Below are 20,828 nucleotides of genomic sequence, written 5' to 3'. Positions count from 1 at the left end.
TGCAGGCACCATCAGATGGAAGGTCAATCATCCACATCTCAACCCCCACCAACCTACTGAGGAAACCTAAGTTTATATGGTTGAGGATGGTTGCTCTAATGTCCATGAATAGCTTTAGTACTTGTGTTGGAGTGCTTGCATCTCTCCCAATACAAGTCAATGGTAATGCAATAACAACTTGATTCAGCTTGATGCAGCTTGAAAGTCAACTGCGGGCCAAATAATCCTGTCAATGAACACAGAAGCCTCTCAAACGGATCTCCAAGGCAGGATGAGTACGCCTGAAGCTCTTTGCAATTGCCCATTACCACAAGCACTTAGTGGATTGGGAGGCATGAATAAAGTGCAGCATTTTTCTATATTAGCCCATAAGTGGAATGTATACAGCACAGAGATTGTGGTATCTCCTAGTTCTTAATCTGCTATGGGATGCTAGGTTGCTCTGTATGGCTGCCTGTGATCCTGATCCTTAAATCAAACTAATGTATGAAGTCATGTTTTTCAGATTATACTTTTATTACAAATCTTGTTTTACCAGCTAATGAATAGATGCACTTAACTTTCTTTCCTTTCTTCCAGCTCAGTCTCTGAAAGAGTTTGCTCGCCTACTCATTACGGTGGAGGAAGAAAGGAGAAGATTGGTAAGAGCATTGCATCATACCCAGAGATTGTACTGATACTGTTTAAATATACTGTGACCCATGGCAACCAGTCATTTATTAACTTTGCTATTGGTTTTGGTCCTTAAAAGACAACTGTATTCAAACAGAAAATCATATTTGTTTAACATTTGTGTAGCGCACCACTTTAGGACCTGCAAGTAACTGGGATCCCCCACCCTGCGCAGCCAGGCACACCAAAATTTCCAAAGTTGTTCGAGATTCAGAGAAGTCTGTGACTTTGTTTTTTTGGTTTATTGAGGGTAGTAACTTGGATAGGGATGGAAGGATATGGGATGTCCATTTGACTTCAGCAAAACTTCAGGGACATTCTTCCTGTATACAGTCTATATACAACTCCACTTCTTCCTCCAGCACATACTTGCTTGCAGAACCCAGCTATGTGACCCTGTAGTAATTTTGTAGCAAAGAATCATTACAGGCAAGGACTTGCAGCCCCTATACTTGAAGGATTGGGTGACACAGCTCCCACTTTCCAAGCACTTCCTCTGTGTGGTCACTAATCCCAGCACCACCTCTTCAGGCCCTGCCAACCCCCCTTGCTGCAGTTGCCTCCCTCACTAACCCTCCAGGCTAATGTTGCATTCACACCTATGCATTTTCAGTGCTTTTTTCATTTTGCAGATTTGCACTACAGAAAGTGTTCCATAGGAAACCATGTTAAATGGGCTGCAGTGCAAATATGCAAAATGCAAAAAGCATTAAAATAGGTGTGAATCCAGCCTAATTCTCCACAGTCCTCCAAACTGACACTCATAAGCCTATCTGGCTGACTCTTCCTCAGGAGCTCTCCCAGACATGCTGACCTGCTCTCGCTGTCCTCTCACTTGCTCCCATGCCTCCATGAAGGGTCCCCTCTGTGTGTTTTAGAAGGAGTCTTCCAGCACCCGAGCCTCAGGCTTAAGCCCCCTCTACACTAGGGGGCACCCTCAAGAGCCACTGACAGCTTCCTCAGCACTTTATCTCCATCTTCCACCCAACTCCGCTGCTGGCATGGCTCATGCCTTTTTATGAGGAGGCCTGTTCCCTGCCAGGCCTTTACTGGGTATTGGCTGAGGTCCTCATAAATATTAGGCCCCTCCTAGCTTCCACCCACTTTTTCTAGAACATTCTCCAATGTTCCAGAGAACAGGGGGAGGCACAAGAAAAGCTGTCAGGATGAGTCTTCCAGCCCTGAGTCACTAAATCCTGACAGTGGGAACCCAGCCTAAGGCATCAAAATAAATGCACTCAGATGCATTTAGGGCCAATTTCTTGAAGCTTGTAATGCTTTAACCGGATAACTGGATTAAAACCTAGACACTTAGCCACGTCTAGATGCGTTCACTCTAATGCCCTGTACACGCGGTTGGACTTTTGAAGTGGTAGACATTTTTTACCCTAATTCTTTCCTTGATTAAGGTAAAACATGCCCCAGTGTTTGTATCACCCCTTTTATACTTACCTGAGTCCTATCTCATATCAGAGCTATGCCCGTCTGCAGCGGCTCTTTCCTCTCTTTGTGCTCACAGAGCCAGCAGCGGGAGCCATTGGAGGAGCCAAGAACTTTGGCGGTGGACCCCAGAAGAGGAGGTTCAGGGCTGCTCAGTGCACAGTCATTGCACAGAGCAGGTAAGTACAACATGTTTGTTATTTTAGAACAGGACTCTCCAAACTCTTCAAACAAGGGGCCAGTTTACTGTCTTTCAGACTTTAAGAGGGCTAGTGAGGGTAGAAAATGTCCCGGGCCCAGCATCAGCGAGAATAAACATTGCCTCAGGGTTTGTGGTCAGTAGGAGGAGTACTAGCACCCCAGCATTTATATCAGTGGAAGGAATAGTGCCTCATTGTTGGTGTCCATGGGAGTTTTAGTGCCCTATCATTAGTGTCAATTGAAATAATACTGCCCCACTGTTGGCATCAGTGAGAGGAATAGTGCCCCAGGGGCCGGATAAAGGCTAGCAAAGGGCCACCGTTTGGAGACCACTGTTTTAGAAAAAGAAGCATTTAAAGGCTTAAAGCTCTTGGATTTTGTGCTGGACTCCACTGAAAACCCACATTTCCTGCACTAACACCTTTCCAACCCATCACAGCCCTGTAAAGAGAAATGAAATCCCACAATGCTTTAATTTAGCATCTAGTAAGTAAGTGGTTAAAAAACATGGCTACCCCACCGCTCATATATGCACCTCTCTAAGTCATTATGAAACTTGCACATACCACTTCTTCACACCTACAGGGTTTCTTATAAGTCATGTTAGTTGTGGTCAGGCTACTTCCCTTGCCGTCCTATCACTTCCTTTGTTTATTGTTCTCTTAAAAACTCAACATATGGTGCCAGTAAATCTCAAAACAGTAATACTGGAATTAAACAGCTTCTTTATATGAAACATTCATAAATGTTTGTAGGGTCAGTCCACCCAATACTCTGCAATACCCTGCCAATACTCTGCCATACTTTGCCATACCCTGCCAATACTCTGCCAATACTCTGCCATACCTTGCCAATACTCTGCCATACTCTGCCATACCCTGCCAATACTCTGCCATACTCTGCCATACCCTGCCAATACTCTGTCATACCCAGCCAATACTCTTCCATACCCAGCCAATACCCTGCCAATACTTTCTATGGTAATGGTCACTCTGCATTTTCTATGGTAATGGTCACTCTGCATTTCATGGGCACTGGAAAATATTTTAGTACACCATTTGGCTCAGAATATTTTTTTTTCTTGTTTTCAACCTCTAAAACCTAGATGTGCCTTATGGTCAAGTGCATCTTATGGAGATAAAAATACGGTAATATGAGGTCAAGCCTAAACATTTTCAATTTGTCAGGCTGTTTTACTACATAGCTGAAGGTAACTCTTATGCCCCATACACACGGTCGAACATTCCGACCACAAAATCCGTTGGATTTTTTCCGACGGATTTTGGCCGAAACTTGTGTTGCACACCATATCCCTCTATAGTGTGTTCTCAATCCAGAGCACTAAGTGTCATTTATGCCTCCTGCCTTGTTCCTCTGCTGTCAGCAAGAGTCACTTCTGACAAGTTTTCCTGACACCAAGAGAAAAAATGGTGACAGGGGACGGACCTCCAGCAGATTGACAGCCTCAGTTCTGTTCCTGTGTACTGTGAGGAGGGAGGGGTGTCTCTTCCCTCCAATCAGCTCTCAGACCTCCCCTCACTGGTGAAACCTGAGAAATCCTGTTTAAATTCTGATCTTTGAATAGATGTAGGGCAGGGGTCTTACACTGGCAGCCCTCCAGCTGTTGCGAAACTACAAGTCCCATCAGGCATTGCAAGGCTGACAATTACAAGCATGACTCCCACAGGCAGAGGTATGATGTCATTTTGCAACAGCTGAAGAGCCGCCAGTTTGAGACCCCTGATGTAGGGGGAAGACTACTGCAAATAAACAAGTACAACTTATATAGAAGGATTTGTTTTATCTTTGTGCATCACCTGAGGCCAGCCACCTCACTGAGTATATGTGAGGGTTTACATCCACTTTAAGCAATCACCTGTGTGACGGGCCATGTATGCCCACTTGTGATGTGCAGGTGTCCTGGCCATCCTTGTTCAGGCAGTACCATTCATGTCAATTAGGTACAGTAGACACAGTAGCTGCAAGGATACAGCCGTTGCTCCCAATTTATCATCTGTTTGGGTGCGAGTACGTGTCCCCAAACGCAGAAAATATGAGTTGAGGGACATGCACCTGCACATACATATATGGATGGAAAATTGGGAGTAGCGGCTGTGTCCGTGCAGCCGCTGCATCCCAGTTGACATGAATGGGAACACCTGTGCTTCCTGAGCGGGCAAACATGGCCCTTCGCACATGTGTAGCTTAAATATGCCCTTGTGAAAGAGGCATGATTTTCAAAGCTTAACCACTTTCAGACCGGACCATTTTGCTGGTCAAAGACCAGACCACTTTTTGCGATTCGGCACTGCGTCGCTTTAACTGACAATTGCGCGGTCGTGCGACCTGGCTCCCAAACAAAATTGACGTCCTTTTTTCCCCACAAATAGAGCTTTCTTTTGGTGGTATTTGATCACCCCTGCGGTTTTTATTTTTTGCGCTATAAATAAAAATAGAGCGACAATTTTGAAAAAAAAACACATTATTTTTTACTTTTTGTTATAATAAATATCCCCCAAAAAATATAAAAAAACATTTTTTTCCCTCAGTTTAGGCCGATACATATTCTTCTACATATTTTTGGTAAAAAAAATCGCAATAAGCGATTATTGATTGGTTTGCGCAAAAGTTATAGCGTTTACAAAATAGGGATAGTTTTATAGCATTTTTATTAATAATTTTTTATTATTTATTTTTTTACTAGTAATGGCGGCGATCAGCGATTTTTATTGTGACTGCGACATTGTGGGGGACCCATCAGACATTTTTGACACATTTTTGGGACCATTGTCATTTATACAGTAATCACTGCTAGTGATTCCTGTGTAAATGACACTGGCAGTGAAGGGGTTAACCAGTGGGTGGCAGTGTAGGGGTTAAGTGTTCCTAGGGGTGTGTTACTAACTGTGGGGGGGTTGGGCTTTCATTTAGTGAACACTGATCTCTGCTCCAATCACATGGAGCAGAGATCAGCGTCACTAGTTGCTAGGCAGAATGGAGAAATGCTGTTTACACGGCATTTCCTCCATTCAGCCGTCCTGTGAGACGATCGCTGGGATGCCCGCGGCGATCGAGTCCGTGGGTCCCGCGACCGGACTCACGGGGGTCCCGACCGGCGCGGGAGCGCGCCACCGGCGGCGCGCTCCCGATGGCAGGGCGGCATTGAAGATTGGACGTACATGTACGCCAATATGCCTGCCCGTGCCATTCTGTCGACGTACATCGTCGTGCGCTGGTTGGGAAGTGGTTAAAGTGATTGTAAAGGCAGAAGGTTTTTTTTTATCTTAATGCCTTCTGTGTGCAGCAGCCCCCCTCAGCCCCCCTAATACTTACCTGAGGTCCATTTCAATCCAGCGATGTTGCAGGATTGTCTTGGTTGCCCGGGACTCCCCTCCTCATTGGCTTAGACAGCAGTGTGGCACCATTGGCTCCCACTGCTGTAAATCAAAATCAGTCAGCCAATGAGGAGCTGTGTTGCCCATGAGGAGAGATATGGGGCAGGGACCAGGGCTCCATGTCTGAATGGACACAAGGAGCTGTGGCTGGGCTCTGGTGCCCCCATAGCAAGCTGTTTGCTGTGGGGGAACTTAACAGGAGGGAGGGGCCAGGGGAGCCAAAGAGGAACAAAAAAAGGAAGGACCGGGCTGCTCTGACCAAATTCACTGCAGCAGGGCAGGTAAGTATGTTTTTTTATTTAGTTAAAAATAACAAGACTTTACAATCACTTTAACTTAACAAACTGGTTGATTTCCTTGCACAACTATCCCAGTTTTAATTAATTCCCCTCCATTACATATTCGCCAAGCCATGGCGTAGTAGAGGATGTACAATATATTTATTTAGACACACACACACACACACTAGAATTTACTTATAAATCCAGTTTTGAATACACACAGAAACCTTTGCTTTGCTTGGTTTTTCATACATGCCTATACCATATCCATGAGGACTAAAGTTCTAATTCTAGATGAAACTTTTCCTGGCAAATGTGTGATACAATAAATATGATTTTTCCTGAAGGAGGACCACAATAACAGTTAGAATTTTGTTTGATCAGATAAGAATTTTTCTTCACCTATAATTTTTTCTTGTCACTATGGAAAAAAACGCTTGTAGTTTCTCACCATTAACTGTTATGGGCAGTGTAAGTAAATAGTCTCTACGTTTTCAGTATATGACCGATAGTCATTTTTCAAGGACAACAGTGGTACGATCTCTGCGCTGGAGATCCTAGGTAAGATCTTAATCTTTGAGGAGCAGACTAATAAACTATATTGGAGAATCTTGCTAGAGGTGTCCCTGAAATATCACTAAAGGGTGATTTAACTCTCCCAGAAATTAAAATATCAATTTTTGGATGAACTTTTGGATTAAAACTTACAGATAAGATTGATGAAGATCTGTACTGCAATGCTAAATTTTGTGTGGCAGGGACTGTACAAGTTGTCAGGATATATTAATAAATTAGTTAACAAAAATATAAAAAAGGAACCTAATGGAACAATGTTTGAATAAGCAACTCCGGTTTAGTTTCCTGTACAGACTTGCATAAAGCTGGTAAGGCAGTGTGATTTCAAACCACCCAAAAAAATATGCGCTCAGTGTCGTGCCATTAGACTGCGGCCCCCATTATACCTGAATACAATATATGTAAATAAACAATAACTGGTGCACTGTCTCTTTAAATTACCATGCTAAGATGCAAAATGTGCTTAACCTCATAAATCAACAAATAATGAATAGAACATAAATTATACGGTAACTGATTCACACTAAAGCTTTGAGTGCAATAATTACTAAATAAAGTGCTCTTGAGACCACAATGAAATATACTTAATCAGCAAGTTCATAAATTTATAAATTATAGTATAATATAATATATATATATATATAAATGTATAAATTAAAGTATAATATATAAAGTGCAAAAGAGTCCTTCCAAAACCATCCCTCTGTTGCTTTGAAGATTGCTAAGGGTTGCTCAGTGATCACCACCACCAACAGAGAGTGCTTACCAGTTAACCTCCACATTATAAAAGCACAGCATAGGTTTCCAATAACCCTCCAGGACAGCAATCAGTAACAGTTTAGGATGACCCCGGAACATCTCCTCTCTCCACCGCTAACACAACAAAGAAGATGTCAATGGCATTCCAAAATAAAAAACATATACAGTGGTGTGAAAAAGTGTTTGCCCCCTTCCTCATTTCCTGTTCCTTTGCATGTTTGTCACACTTAAGTGTTTCGGAACATCAAACCAATTTAAACAATAGTCAAGGACAACACAAGTAAACACAAAATGCAATTTGTAAATGAAGGTGTTTATTATTAAAGGTGAAAAAAAATCCAAACCATCATGGCCCTGTGTGAAAAAGTGATTGCCCCCCTAAACCTAATAACTGGTTGGGCCACCCTTAGCAGCAACAACTGCAACCAAGCGTTTGCGATAACGTGCAATGAGGCTTTTACAGCGTCCTGGAGGAATTTTGGCCCACTCATCTTTGCAGAATTGTCCTAATTCAGTTACATTAGAGGGTTTTCGAGCATGAACGGCCTTTTTAAGGTCATACCACAACATCTCAATAGGATTCAGGTCAGGACTTTGGCTAGGCCACTCCAAAGTCTTCATTTTGTTTTTCTTCAGCCATTCGGTGGTGGACTTGCTGGTGTGTTTAGGATCATTGTCCTGCTGCAGAACCCAAGTTCGTTTCAGCTTGAGTACACGAACAGATGGTCGGACATTCTCCTTCAGGATCTCTTGGTAGACAGCAGAATTCATAGTTCCTTTTATCACGGCAAGTCTTCCAGGTCATGAAGCAGCAAAACAGCCCCAGACCATCACACTACCACCACCATATTTTACTGTTGGTATAATGTTCTTTTTATGAAATGCAGTGTTCCTTCTACGCCAGATATACTTGGACACACACCTTCCAAAGAGTTCCACTTTTGTCTCATCGGTCCACAGAATGTTGTCCCAAAAGTCTTGGGGATCATCAAGATGTGTTGTGGAGAAATTGAGACGAGCTTTGATGTTCTTTTTGCTCAGCAGTGGTTTTCTCCTTGGAACTCTGCCATGCAGGCCATTTTTGCCCAGTCTTTTCCTGATGGTGGAGGCATGAACGCTGACCTTAACTGAGGCAAGTGAGGCCTGCAGTTCCTTGGACGTTGTTGTGGGGTCTTTTGTGACCTCTTGGATGAGTCGTCGCTGCGCTCTTGGGGTAATTTTGGGCGGCCGGCCACTCCTGGGAAGGTTCACCACTGTTCCATGTCCTCGCCATTTGTGGATAATGGCTCTCACTGTGGTTCGCTGGATTCCCAAAGCTTTGGAAATGGCTTTATAACCCTTTCCAGACTGATAGATCTCAATTACTTTCTTTCTCAATTGTTCCTGAATTTCTTTGGGTCTCGGCATGATGTGTAGCTTTTAAGGATCTTCTGGTGGACCTTACTGTGTCAAGCAGCTCCTATTTAAGTGATGCCTTGATTGTGAACAGGTGTGGCAATAATCAGGCCTGGGTGTGGCTAGAGAAATTGAACTCAGGTGTGGACAACCACAGTTATAGTATGTTTTAACAAGGGGGGCAATCACTTTTTCACACAGGGCCATGATGGTTTGGATTTTTTTTCACCTTTAATAATAAACACCTTCATTTACAAATTGCATTTTGTGTTTACTTGTGTTGTCCTTGACTATTGTTTAAATTGGTTTGATGTTCCGAAACACTTAAGTGTGACAAACATGCAAAGGAACAGGAAATGAGGAAGGGGGCAAACACTTTTTCACACCACTGTATATATACCATGTTATGGCCCAATATCTTACACAGTATATTTTTTATTTATTATTATTATTCAGGATTTATATTGCTCCAACAGTTTGCGCTTTACAATATGAGGGCAGACAGTACAGTTACAAGAAAATTCAATGCAGGAGGAATCAGAGGGCCCTGCTCGCTAGAGCTTAGTATGCGGAGCTCACAAACATCACAATCCAACATTATCTTCCCAGCGGTGGCGTGTGTAGTGACGTCACAAGCTGAACTCCGCCAAACCGGTTTTGTGACAACCCATATCATCAGGGGAAGGAGTCACTACGCAACGTCTCACATGTTATATTCTGGAATCGGTAGCGCTATGAAATGGGCAACACAGCACCACATTAGTACCTCCTCCTACAGAAGTGATCTCCACCAAAAGCTCTAAAAGATTTCCACAGAGATAGAAACAAACCTATTAACAAAACCTGTGCTTTTAAAAATTCACATACATAAAAAATTATGAAGATAGGAAGATTACACAAATCCATTAAAAAATGTCTAAAAAAATAAAAAGGAATAGGATCAAAGACCCAGAATAAACTCATGGCAGAGGGAGTCCTCCACTGTTATTAATAAAACAATTGAGATTCCACTGCACGTTAAAACCGTGGGGAGTGTAGGATCTCAATTCATAAACCCAGCGAGTCTCCTGTTTGTAAATCTCCCTGATTACATTACTTCCTCGCCAGTTAGGAACATGTTTTATCTATGGCAACAACCTTCAATTGGGACAGATCCTTGTAACATACTGAAAACTGTCTAGAAAGACTGTACAATGTTAGATGTTCACCTATTCTGACCTGGAGTGTTCGTGAGGTCCTGCCCACAAATTGCAGTCTGCACGGGCACTCAAGGAGTTAAACATCTCCCTTAATAGATCAGGTCATAAAAGTATTGATCTAGTATCTCCTCTGGGTAACCTGCGAGGAAAAATATATTACTCTGTACACTATTTAATTGGACTATTTTGGAAGCTACACGGCTGGAAGGAATAAATCCTTTCAAATTTTCAAAATGGGCAAGTTTAACAGGTTTACCAAGTTGGGAGCAATTTTATCTCATAGTGTATAGCCCTTCTGGAATATAACCAGGGGTTTATCTGACACATGTAAGCCTAAAATACTATCATTTTTAATAATGTCCCAATATTTGAAAATCAGTCTTTTAAATTTCACATATTGGTCTGAAAAGGACCTAATAAAGGCCCAACCAAAATTATTGATACTTGATGATCCCACTTTCTCCTTGGGGACTAATAAGGAGCCCTGATCAACTCTGGAGACCTCCTCAACAATAGATTGTAAATACTCAAATGAGTATCCCTTATCACATAGGTAACCTCTTTTTGTATCTCAGATTGGGAGAAAAAATCCTCTAGATTTTAAGGAACTGACTTTTATTAGGGACAGGCTTTGGCCAGGACAAGTGGTGGCAACTCCCCACAGGAATGAAGCCATTCTGATTTTTTTTTTTTTATATTGATAGACAGGCAGATCTCTGCAGGAAACAGAGTAGATGTAAACAGTTTAATTGTCTAATTAACAGATAACCAGGCTGGCTATAGCATCACTGAGAAAAAGCCTCAGCTTCTAATTGCTGGCAAAGGTGTTAAAGAAGTGACAGTGCTAAAGGTGCATCCTTTGTAAGCAACTGTATTCCACCAGGCAACTATTCCTGTATCACCAGTATGTCAATGGTGCTGCCATGTCTTATATATACAATCAGAGGTTAATTGATAGAAATAACATTGGCGTAATAGGAAACCTGAGTGTTAGGTCTTGAAAATGTTAAAAATTATTGCAGCATCATCGCATCAGTCCGACAGGGAAATACACAAATCACTCCTTATTGTTTGTGACAGAATAAGCATAAATAAGCCATAACCACTTACCCACATGGAGAGTTCTTTTGATATGAATTGCACATTAATGTGCATTTACAGTGGACCTGAACTCAAAAAGTAAAGATTTCCTATTGTATAGGGCTCATCTGGAAATGTTCATTGTGCCTAAACATTACTCTGGAAAATCTGCATTTTGCCTGACATTCCTCCCGCAAAACAGCAGCAGACTTCTTGTGCCTTGAGCCTCATAGCTCTGTACAGTTGTGCTCATAAGTTTACATACCCTGGCAGAATTTATGATTTCTTGGTCATTTTTCAGAGAATATGAATGATAACACAAAAACTTTTCTTTCACTCATGGTTAGTGTTTGGCTGAAGCCATTTATTATCAAACAACTGTGTTTACTCTTTTTAAATCATAATGGCAGCGGAAACCACCCAAATGATCCTGATCAAAAGTTCTTCATACCATGTATTGCCCCCTTTAACATCAATGACAGCTTGAAGTCTTTTGTGATATTTGTGGATGAGGCTCTTTATCTTCTCAGATGGTAAAGCTGCCCATTCCTCTTGGCAAAAAGCCTCCAGTTCCTGTAAATTCTTGGGCTGTCTTGCATGAACGGCACGTTTGAGATCTCCCCAGAGTGGCTCAATGATATTGAGGTCAGGAGACTGAGATGGCCACTCCAGAACCTTCACTTTATTCTGCTGTAGCAAATGACAGGTTGACTTGGCCTTGTGTTTTGGATCATTGTCATGTTGGAATGTCCAAGTACGTCCCATGAGCAGCTTCCTGGCTGATGAATGTAAATGTTCCTTTAGTATTTTTTGATAACATACTGCATTCATCTTGCCATCAATTTTGACCAAATTTCCTGTGCCTTTGTAGCTCACACATCCGCAAAACATAAGCGATCCACCTCGGTGTTTTACAGTAGGAATGGTGTACCTTTCATCATAGGCCTTGTTGACTCCTCTCCAAATGTAGCGTTTATGGTTGTGGCCAAAAAGCTACATTTTGGTCTCATCACTCCAAATGACTTTGTGCCAGAAGGTTTGAGGCTTGTCTCTGTGCTGTTTGGAGTATTGTAAGCAGGATACTTTGTGGCATTTGCGTAGTAATGGCTTTCTTCTGACGACTCGGCCATGCAGCCCATCTTTCTTCAAGTGCCTCATTATTGTGCATCTTGAAACAGCCACACCACATGTTTTCAGGGAGTCCTGTATTTCACCTGAACTTATTTGTAGGTTTTTCTTCGCATCCTGAACAATTTTCCTGGCAGCTGTGGCTGAAATTTTAGTTGGTCTACCTGACTGTGGTTTGGTTTCAACAGAACCCCTAATTTTCCAATTCTTGATTAGAGTTTGAACACTGCTGATTGGAATTCATTGGATATCTTTTTATATCCCTTTCCTGTTTTATAAAGTTCAACTACCCTTTGCCGCAGATCCTTTGACAATTCTTTTGCTTTCCCCATAACTCAGAATCCAGAAACGTCAGTGCAGCACTGGATGAAAGATGCAAAGGTCTGTCAGGAGTCCAGAAACTCACTGACCTTTTATACACACACACACACTAATTACAAGCAAACAGATCACAGGGGAGGATGGCCTTTGCCATTCAAACACCTTTCTGTCAACTTGTGTGCATGTTATCAGGCCAAAATCACCAGGGTATGTAAACTTTTGATCAGGGTCATTTGGGTAGTTTCTGTTGCCATTATGATTTAGAAAGAGAAGACACAGTTGATTGATAATAAATTACTTCAGCCAAACATTAACCACGAGTGAAAGAAATGTTTTTGTGTTATCATTCATATTCTCTGAAAAATGGCCAAGAAATCATAAATTCTGCCAGGGTATGTAAAATTATGAGCACAACTGTATGTAAAGGTTGAGCTCATCAAAGACACTTCTGCTACTGACTGCTAGTTTTATGAGATTTTGGAGCTTGATTTGATGACATTACTACTGTTTTTGCAGGGGAGGAAGCTGTAACAGAAGATCTGCAATGCAAAAACTCCCTGCTTTTGCTTCATTCATTTTCTGTAGATCTGTGGTCTTCAGGCAGAACAACAGTATAGATGGTCCAACAGGGACACACCCCCTCCTTCCTCCTCATCCACTGAGTAAGGTTCCTTCATTGATTACACTGCATGTAAACCAATCTGTGAATGGGGGAAAGTCTGATCACTCATATGATTTTCTCCACCATTCATTCATTGTGTTATAAGCAGTATAATCAGTTAAACAACTTTTCTCAATGGGGGGGAGGGAGGAGGGGTGTCCCCATTGGGCCATCTGTACTACTGTTCTGCTCAAAGACACAAAGCTGTTAAGAATTGCAGTGCCAGAAGTTCAGAAAAAAAACAGGAAGATGACAGGCAAACAGCAGTTTATTTGGACCCCCCTCCCTTTTTTGGGAGGAAGCATCTCTTATAGATTTGGTGGGATGGAGTTTCCATGGATTGTAAATACAAATTGGTACATGTGGCCCCAGAAATTCTGCATATTAATATGTCTAAAATGTTTGCTAAATGTAATACTTTTACAAGAAACACTCAGTACTTGTACAAGTTTTGTAAACATTCGGTGAACCTTATCAAGCTGGGAAATCGACAGATCACACTGTTGTTGAGTAAGGAGCAAGTTGCCCAGTTTTTCCTGGTCTGTGATTGATGTAAGATATTTTCTGGCATCTACAAATACAGTGATCTCATTGCAGCATGGGATTAATGGCACTTTATAAGTTGTATGAGCCATTGGCTATAGTTATTCCACCGCTGAGAGACATAGTGGTACTTGTCTATGATGATGCTTAGACGGTGCCCACATTTCTTAGAAACGAATGGTGGTATTTGGACCATTTCTGAAAGCAAACATGAAATAATATTCCATTAACACAAATAACATCTAAAATCTGTATGAATTCCCAGGAACACATCTGGAAAAGAAAAAAGTGATAGCAAACAAGAACTTTCTGTCCTGAGCTTTATGAGGCTAGAAAAGCAGCACACTGGTGTACAATGTACACCAAGCCTATACTCTATACCCTTTATACACTAAGCTTGTTGAATTATTTGTATCTTAGGTTAGTGTTATTATCATTTGTTGCCTTGAATTACTCTTTAAAACTTTTACTTAGCGGAGACAGCCGGAGGAGAAAATGCTGTGAGGCTGCTCAGGCAGTTGTCTGTATCTCATGCAGTATGTAATTACGTACAGCCACACAGTAGAATGTCAGCGACCTACAGGAAGCTTTCCGCATTCTTGTGTTTGCCTTGGCTTGCGTTCAGTGGGTTATCTTCTATAATAGTCAGTTTTTACTTCCACAGCGCTGCTTTCTTCTTTGCTATACCATTGGTGGTACAAACCATGCATTACGGGCTGCCATGAAGATTTTCTTCTTTTGGCTTATTTTGCAACAGAAATGAGAAAATAGGATAAATATTTTCAGCCATGTGCTTCAGCTCTCACCTTCAAAGTCACATTTTGTACTACTTCTAAATTTTACATTATAGTACTTTATACATTATAAGGGGGGCCCTATTCATTTTGATTTGTTGTTACGAAATTACCTTGACAACAATTTTCCACAGCCTTGGATTGGGTATGATGGCAGCATAGATCAGTGGTCTCAAACTGGTGGCCCTCCAGCTGTTGAAAAACTACAAGTCCCATGAGGCATTGCAAGGCTGACAGTTAAGAGCAAGACTCCCAAAGGCAATGGCATGATGGGACTTGTAGTTTTGCAACATCTGGAGGGCCACCAGTTTGAGACCCCTGCTTTAGATAAAACTAGGGTAGCAAAGAGTCCAGGTCTGCTGATAGATAAAGGAGTGGTTATATGTGTAGACACAATCCAGTATCCCTCCAGAACTTGTGACAGCAGAGAAGTCCGCTTACATAAAAACTTTGCAGGACCCCAAAGCGTTACATTTCACTGCATGTGATTACTCTAATAAAAATGTGGACCCTTGGTGTGCTGGTGACATATTTTATTTTTGTTTCATACAAGTTAACCATTCGGCAGTTGCTACAGCACCCTTCATCTACAGTCCAACTCCAGAAAGGAGTATGATAGGGATATAAAAAAAGCATGTCTAATCATTTTGTCCTCTGAGAAGAAATACTAAGGGCCTGCAAACAAAGCATTATTAGATCAGTGGTTCTCAACTCTTGTCCTCAGGACCCACTAACAGGCCAGATTTGAAGTATTACCCTACAGACTAGAATCCTGCAATTACTGAGCAGCAGATTATATCTATATATTCCAGTTATCTTGCAAACCTGGCCTGTTAGTGGGTCCTGAGGACAGGAGTTGAGAACCACTGCATTAGATGATACATTTCCACTGTATCCAGCCAAAGTCATTTGATGTCTCCCAGCAAATGTCCCATTGGGAGTGACTGGCAAGTTTCAAAAGATACGTACATCACCACAATGTATCCAACATATGTATTTAGAAACACTTGTGAAAATGATTTAGTCTTTTTCATTAAAGAAATGAACAGCTAGCTATTCTTTGAAAGTAGATTTCCAACACTTGGTCATGTTGTTCTGCTTTGGTGAATTTGTTTGTGTGTGTACCCTCACAGAGAAGTTAGGGGAGTAATGGCAGTGTTGTGTGGCTAATGACAATGTTGCTGTCATGACTCTGCTGTAGTGTTCATGTCTGTTTGCTCACCTTTCTGTTGTGTTCAGCTTAGAGGCCAGTCGCTGTTCTCCTGTATGCTTAAGTAATCTTCCCTCAAGCATAGCTCCACCCCAGCCTCTAATTAGGAACACTATATTAGCCTGTCCACTGCAAGCCAAGCCTTGCTGATCAATATTGTGTGTTTGGCTTCCGTGTGCTCATTGCTATGTGTCCTACGTCTGATCCTGTTTACCGACCCTAGCTTGTTCTTGACTGTCCTTGTCTGCTTTATATACCGACTTTGGCGTGTTGTTTGACTATCCCTATCTACTTGTTACCCTGACCTTTTGGCTTATCTCCTGACTATCCTTGTTGTCCCGGTCTGCTGCTTCATTTCTATCCTTCAGTAGTCTACCATGGGCGTGAGCTGGGAGACCCTGGGGGCCGTGACCTGAAGCCAGACTGCAGCGAAGTCCATCCCCATCATCAGGGGCCCTGGTGAACCCCCACTGGCTCTTAGATTCCGCGCCCTGGGAAATCTCATGCTCTAGCTCCCAGATAGAGAATGATATTTTAGTCCTAATTATGTCTATTTTTGCACCAAAAAGCTTGATAGTATGCATGCGTCATAACTGTAAGTTCCCATGGAAGCTGGAAATCAATGTAATAGGCACCACTACTACAGTGATCCCTGCTCGCTTCAGGGTTCCGTACCATGCTGCTTCGTGAACAGAATGAGTCGCTCATTTGGCACAGGCACCATTTAGAGAGCACTGCATTTTTTCAATTAATGCAAAGCATTTTCTTATTGGAAGAGGTGGAGCAGTAACGTCACAATCATAAGCTGAATTTGACTTTAACATGAGCGATGTGAATATCTGAGACTATGTCCCTTAGTTGTTGCATGGATCAGGACAATATTCAGTTTTACTTTCCTAATTTACCAATGAGTCTAGTTTTACAGGTTAAAATAGCTTCAAGAACTATAATAGTGTCATTGTTATTGGAATCATAAGCAGGCGAGCCTAGGTTACTGTCCTTGACGTTGGATGCTTCACCATCTTATTCCTATTCTCCTGAACATTTCCAGATTTTCTGCCACTTCTCAGGGCCATTAAGATGAAGTCATCTTGGATGAATTGTTTTATCTCAAGTGCATTTACCAGAAAAGTGAAAGGCTGAGGATAGGCTAACTCTGACAGTGAGCAAGGGGTACATCCAAGAGCTTCTTTTAGAATTTTTAAGGACTATTCCTGATTATTTTATTTTTTTAAGGGGTTTATTTAAGATTTTGCATTCAACTTACAAAACAGTTGCCATCTAAAACAAGAGTGATCGCAGTAAAGTTGGCTACGCAGCGTCCAAACGGCAATGAGATATTGCAATGGTAAACTACCCACAAGGTAAGAAGTCATTAATCTCCAAATGACCAAGATCAGTGGCAGATTAGAAATGGGCAGTCTGAGCCAGCCAACAAACAAAATAAAAATTAAAACCATAAGCCAACCAAACCACAGCCACACAGTTCAGTGGTTCTGCTGTAAAATTTGAGGATGATTTGATCCACAGTGGCTGCAGCAACAGAGATCATAAGTGTAGATTATTATTTAATTTATTGATTATTTAAACCCTTTTAGGAATATACAAATACAGTATCTCAAAAAAGGGAGTACACCCTTCACATTTTTGTAAATATTTTATTATATCTTTTCATGTGACAACACTGAAGAAATGACACTTTGCTACAATGTAAAGTAGTGAGTGTACAGCTTGTATAACAGGGTAAATTTACTGTCCCCTCAAAAAAATTTAACACACAGCCATTAATGTCTAAACAGCTGGCAACAAAAGTGAGTACACCCCTAGGTGGAAATGTCACAATTGGGCCCAATTAGCCATTTTCTCTCCCCGGTGTCATGTGACTCGTTAATGTTACAATGTCTCAGGTGTGAATGGGGAGCAAGTGTGTTAATGCTCTCATGCTGGTCACTGGCAGTTCAACATGGCATCTCATGGCAAAGAACTCTCTGAGGATCTGAAAAACATTTTTTTTGCTCTACATAAAGATGGCGGCCAAGACCATACAGCAGTTTAACAGGACAGGTTCCACTCAGAACAGGCCTAGCCATGGGCTACCAAAGAAGCTGAGTGCACGTGCTCAGCGTCATATCCGGAGGTTGTCTTTGGGAAATAGATGTATGAGTGCTGCCAGCATTGCTGCAGAGGTTGAAGGGGTGGGGGGTCAGCCTGTCAGTGCTCAGACCATATGCCGCACACTGCATCAAATTGGTCTGCATGGCTGTGATGCCAGAAGGAAGTCTCATCTAAAGAAATCCTGCAAACAGTTTGCTAAAGACAAGCAAACTAAGGGCATGTCTTGTGGTCTGATGAGACCAAGATAAACTTATTTGGTTTAGATGGTGTCAAGCGTGAGTGGCGGCAGGTGAGGAGTAAAAAGACAAACGTGTCTTGCCTACAGTCAAGCATGGTGGTGGGGGTGTCATGGACTGGGGCTGCATGAGTGTTGCGGGCACTGGAGAGCTTCAGTTCATTGAGGGAACCATGAATGCTAACATGAATTGTGACATACTGAAGCAGAGCATGATCCTCTTTCTTCAGAGACTGGGTCGCAGGGCAGTATTCCAACATGATAAAAACCCCAAACACACCTCCAAGACAACCACTGCCTTGCTAATGAAGCTGAGGGTAATGGTGATGGACTGGCCAAGCATATCTCCAGACCTAAACCCTACTGAGCATCTGTGGGGCATCCTCAAACAGAAGGTGGAGAAGAGCAAGGTCTCTAACATCCACTAGCTCCATAACGTCATCGTGGAGGAGTAGAAAAGGACTCCAGTGGCAACCTGTCAAGCTCTGGTGAACTCCATGTTTAAGAGGGTTAAATTAGTGCTGGAAAATAATGATGGCCACAAACATATAGACACTTTTGGCCCAATTTGGACATTTTGACTTAGGGGTGTTGCCAGAGGTTTAGACATTAATGGTTGTGTGTTCAGTTATTTTGAGGGGACAGCAAATTTACACTGTTTAAACAAGCTGTACACTCACTACTTGTAATATTTACAAAAATGTGAGGGGTGTACTCACTTTTGAGAGATACTGTACTTTAATACCCATAGTCTGCAGATTTTTAGGTGTGTTCTCTTAAGAGGCAGCTGAGGGGAAAAATGAGTTTGGATCACGGCTGCCAGCAGGCTTTGGGTAGCAATACCATGTACAGAGCCTATGTTTGAGGTTGGTTTATGTAAGACAACACAGATTCCATTTCTCCTGTGCTGACTGTTTGGAATGATTTTGGTTACCAGTATCTTTTTTTCTTGACTGGAACTGGAAACATAGTAATGGGACTTATCAGAGATAAGGTGAGAAACTGCTACTGTTGATCATTCGATTATATCTTAGTGCTTTCCGAGTCAGAACATCTGTGCTGAAATAAGTTAGCCTTCTTTCAACCTTCAGAGAGGCCCATCATCTATCCACACTCGGCAATTACCTCAGCTCAGCTCAGAGAGAACTGCTTTGTAATTTGGAGGAATAGCAGAACACTGGCTGACAGAAATGTTTGAGAAACCAGGAGGCCAGCGAGAGCCCAAATTTAACAACTACCGCAGGAGTTGAACGTATACTTCCCATATACTTCCCCGTGTTATTCCACAAGTTTGAAGGGAGAACCTTTGATATGTGCGCCAGAAGATAATAAAATGATTACAATTGGCCTGCAGAGGAGACATTAAAAGTGGGATAGAGTTTAAGCACAGCTGCCAGTGGAGATTGTGAGACCATATGAAGAAGGAATAAGACGATCCAGTTCTTTAATTCTCACCAGACTTGTAAGTCTGATTTTTTTAAAAGGTACATGATAGAAAAACACATAGCACATGGTAATACTTTAAGTGGACCTGAACTCAAAAGGTGAAAGTTTGCTGTTTCATAAGGAATGCCTAGAAATGTTAACTGTGCTTAAGAAGTACCCCAAGAGATTTCTTTTTTGTCTTTAAATACTCCTAAAAATAGAAGTACACTTCCTGGTGTGTAAGGGTGACTAGGCACTCCTGTAACTTCATAATCTAAGTCATGTGTGGAAGACCCTATAGATATACATTGGGGTATATCAGCATAAATATCAAAATGTGGACGTAAAAGAGTTTTCTCATGTACCACAGTCCAGAGATCATGCGGAAGTGGGGATATTTAAAATGCCTGCAAAAGAAATAAAAACGTAATAAATGTGTTAAAAACATGCATTTATTAAATCAAAATTCATTCATTCATTCTTCAGTGTTGTCACATGAAAAGATATAATGAGATACCGTGCATACCTGTCCATTGGACTATTTGCTAAATTTCCACTCTTGACCGCTCAAAACATAGGCCTAAAGCCAGGGGCTTTGCTAGGACTACAAAAGATCTGGGGCTAGAGCCCATAGCAAGGTATTAAAGAAAGTCGTACGCTTGGGCCAGCATACACATGTATATAATATACGTGTGTGTCTATATCCCCCAGAGAGTCCTCCCTTACATCAGGGTTCTCAGAGAGCCCCCCTTACATTAGGATCCCCAGAGAGCCTCCCCCTTGCCTCAGGGTTCCCAGAGAGCCTCTCCCTTGCATCAGGGTTCCCAGAGAGCCTCTCCCTTGCATCAGGGTTCCCAGAGAGCCTCCCCCTTACATCAGGGCTTCCAGAGAGCCTCCCCCTTGCATCAGGGTTCCCCGGAGAGCCTCCCCCTTACACCAGGGTTCCCCGGAGAGCCTCTCCCTTAAATCAGGGTCCCCCAGAGAGCCTCCCCCTTAAATCAGGGTCCCTAGAGAGCCTCCCCCCAGCATCAGGGTCCCCAGGGAGCCCCCCCCACTTACATCAGGGTCCCCAGAGAGCCTCCTCTCCCTTTGAAGGCCCATGGAGAGACTCAGGGCTAAAGCCACCTCCTAGCAACTCCACTGCCTAAAGCCATGACAAAATTCTAAAAGTAACCTTGCCCAAAGATGACATGGAGACTGATTACATTGGAAAGGGCAATGCCACAGCTTTATTGAAAATTCTTCAACATAACGACTTACAATAACCCAATATAGGCTAAAATGCCTGTTCCTAGCATTAGTGCCATGGCATGTGATTGATAATAGCCCATTAAAGCAATTTCAATCACTGCCAAAATCAAACTGCCAATAAAGCTCTGACCCACAATAAATGCTTTA

General features: G+C 42.2%; 1 protein-coding gene across 1 annotated transcript in view; it reads left to right on the top strand.

Moving 5' to 3' along the window:
• ARHGAP42 (Rho GTPase activating protein 42) overlaps nt 1-20,828 on the top strand; it is a 531,185-nt gene that overhangs the window by 228,455 nt on the left and 281,902 nt on the right. The window contains exon 3 of the mRNA XM_077484403.1: nt 580-641. Coding sequence (XP_077340529.1) covers nt 580-641 — 62 coding nt within the window. The remainder of the gene's footprint in view (nt 1-579; nt 642-20,828) is intronic.

Source organism: Lithobates pipiens, unplaced genomic scaffold (assembly GCF_037356315.1).
Source record: "Lithobates pipiens isolate NorthernLeopardFrog02 unplaced genomic scaffold, aLitPip1_a1.2 Scaffold_16, whole genome shotgun sequence".
Taxonomy (NCBI): Eukaryota; Metazoa; Chordata; class Amphibia; order Anura; family Ranidae; genus Lithobates; species Lithobates pipiens.
This window is presented reverse-complemented; position numbering and strand designations above follow the sequence as displayed.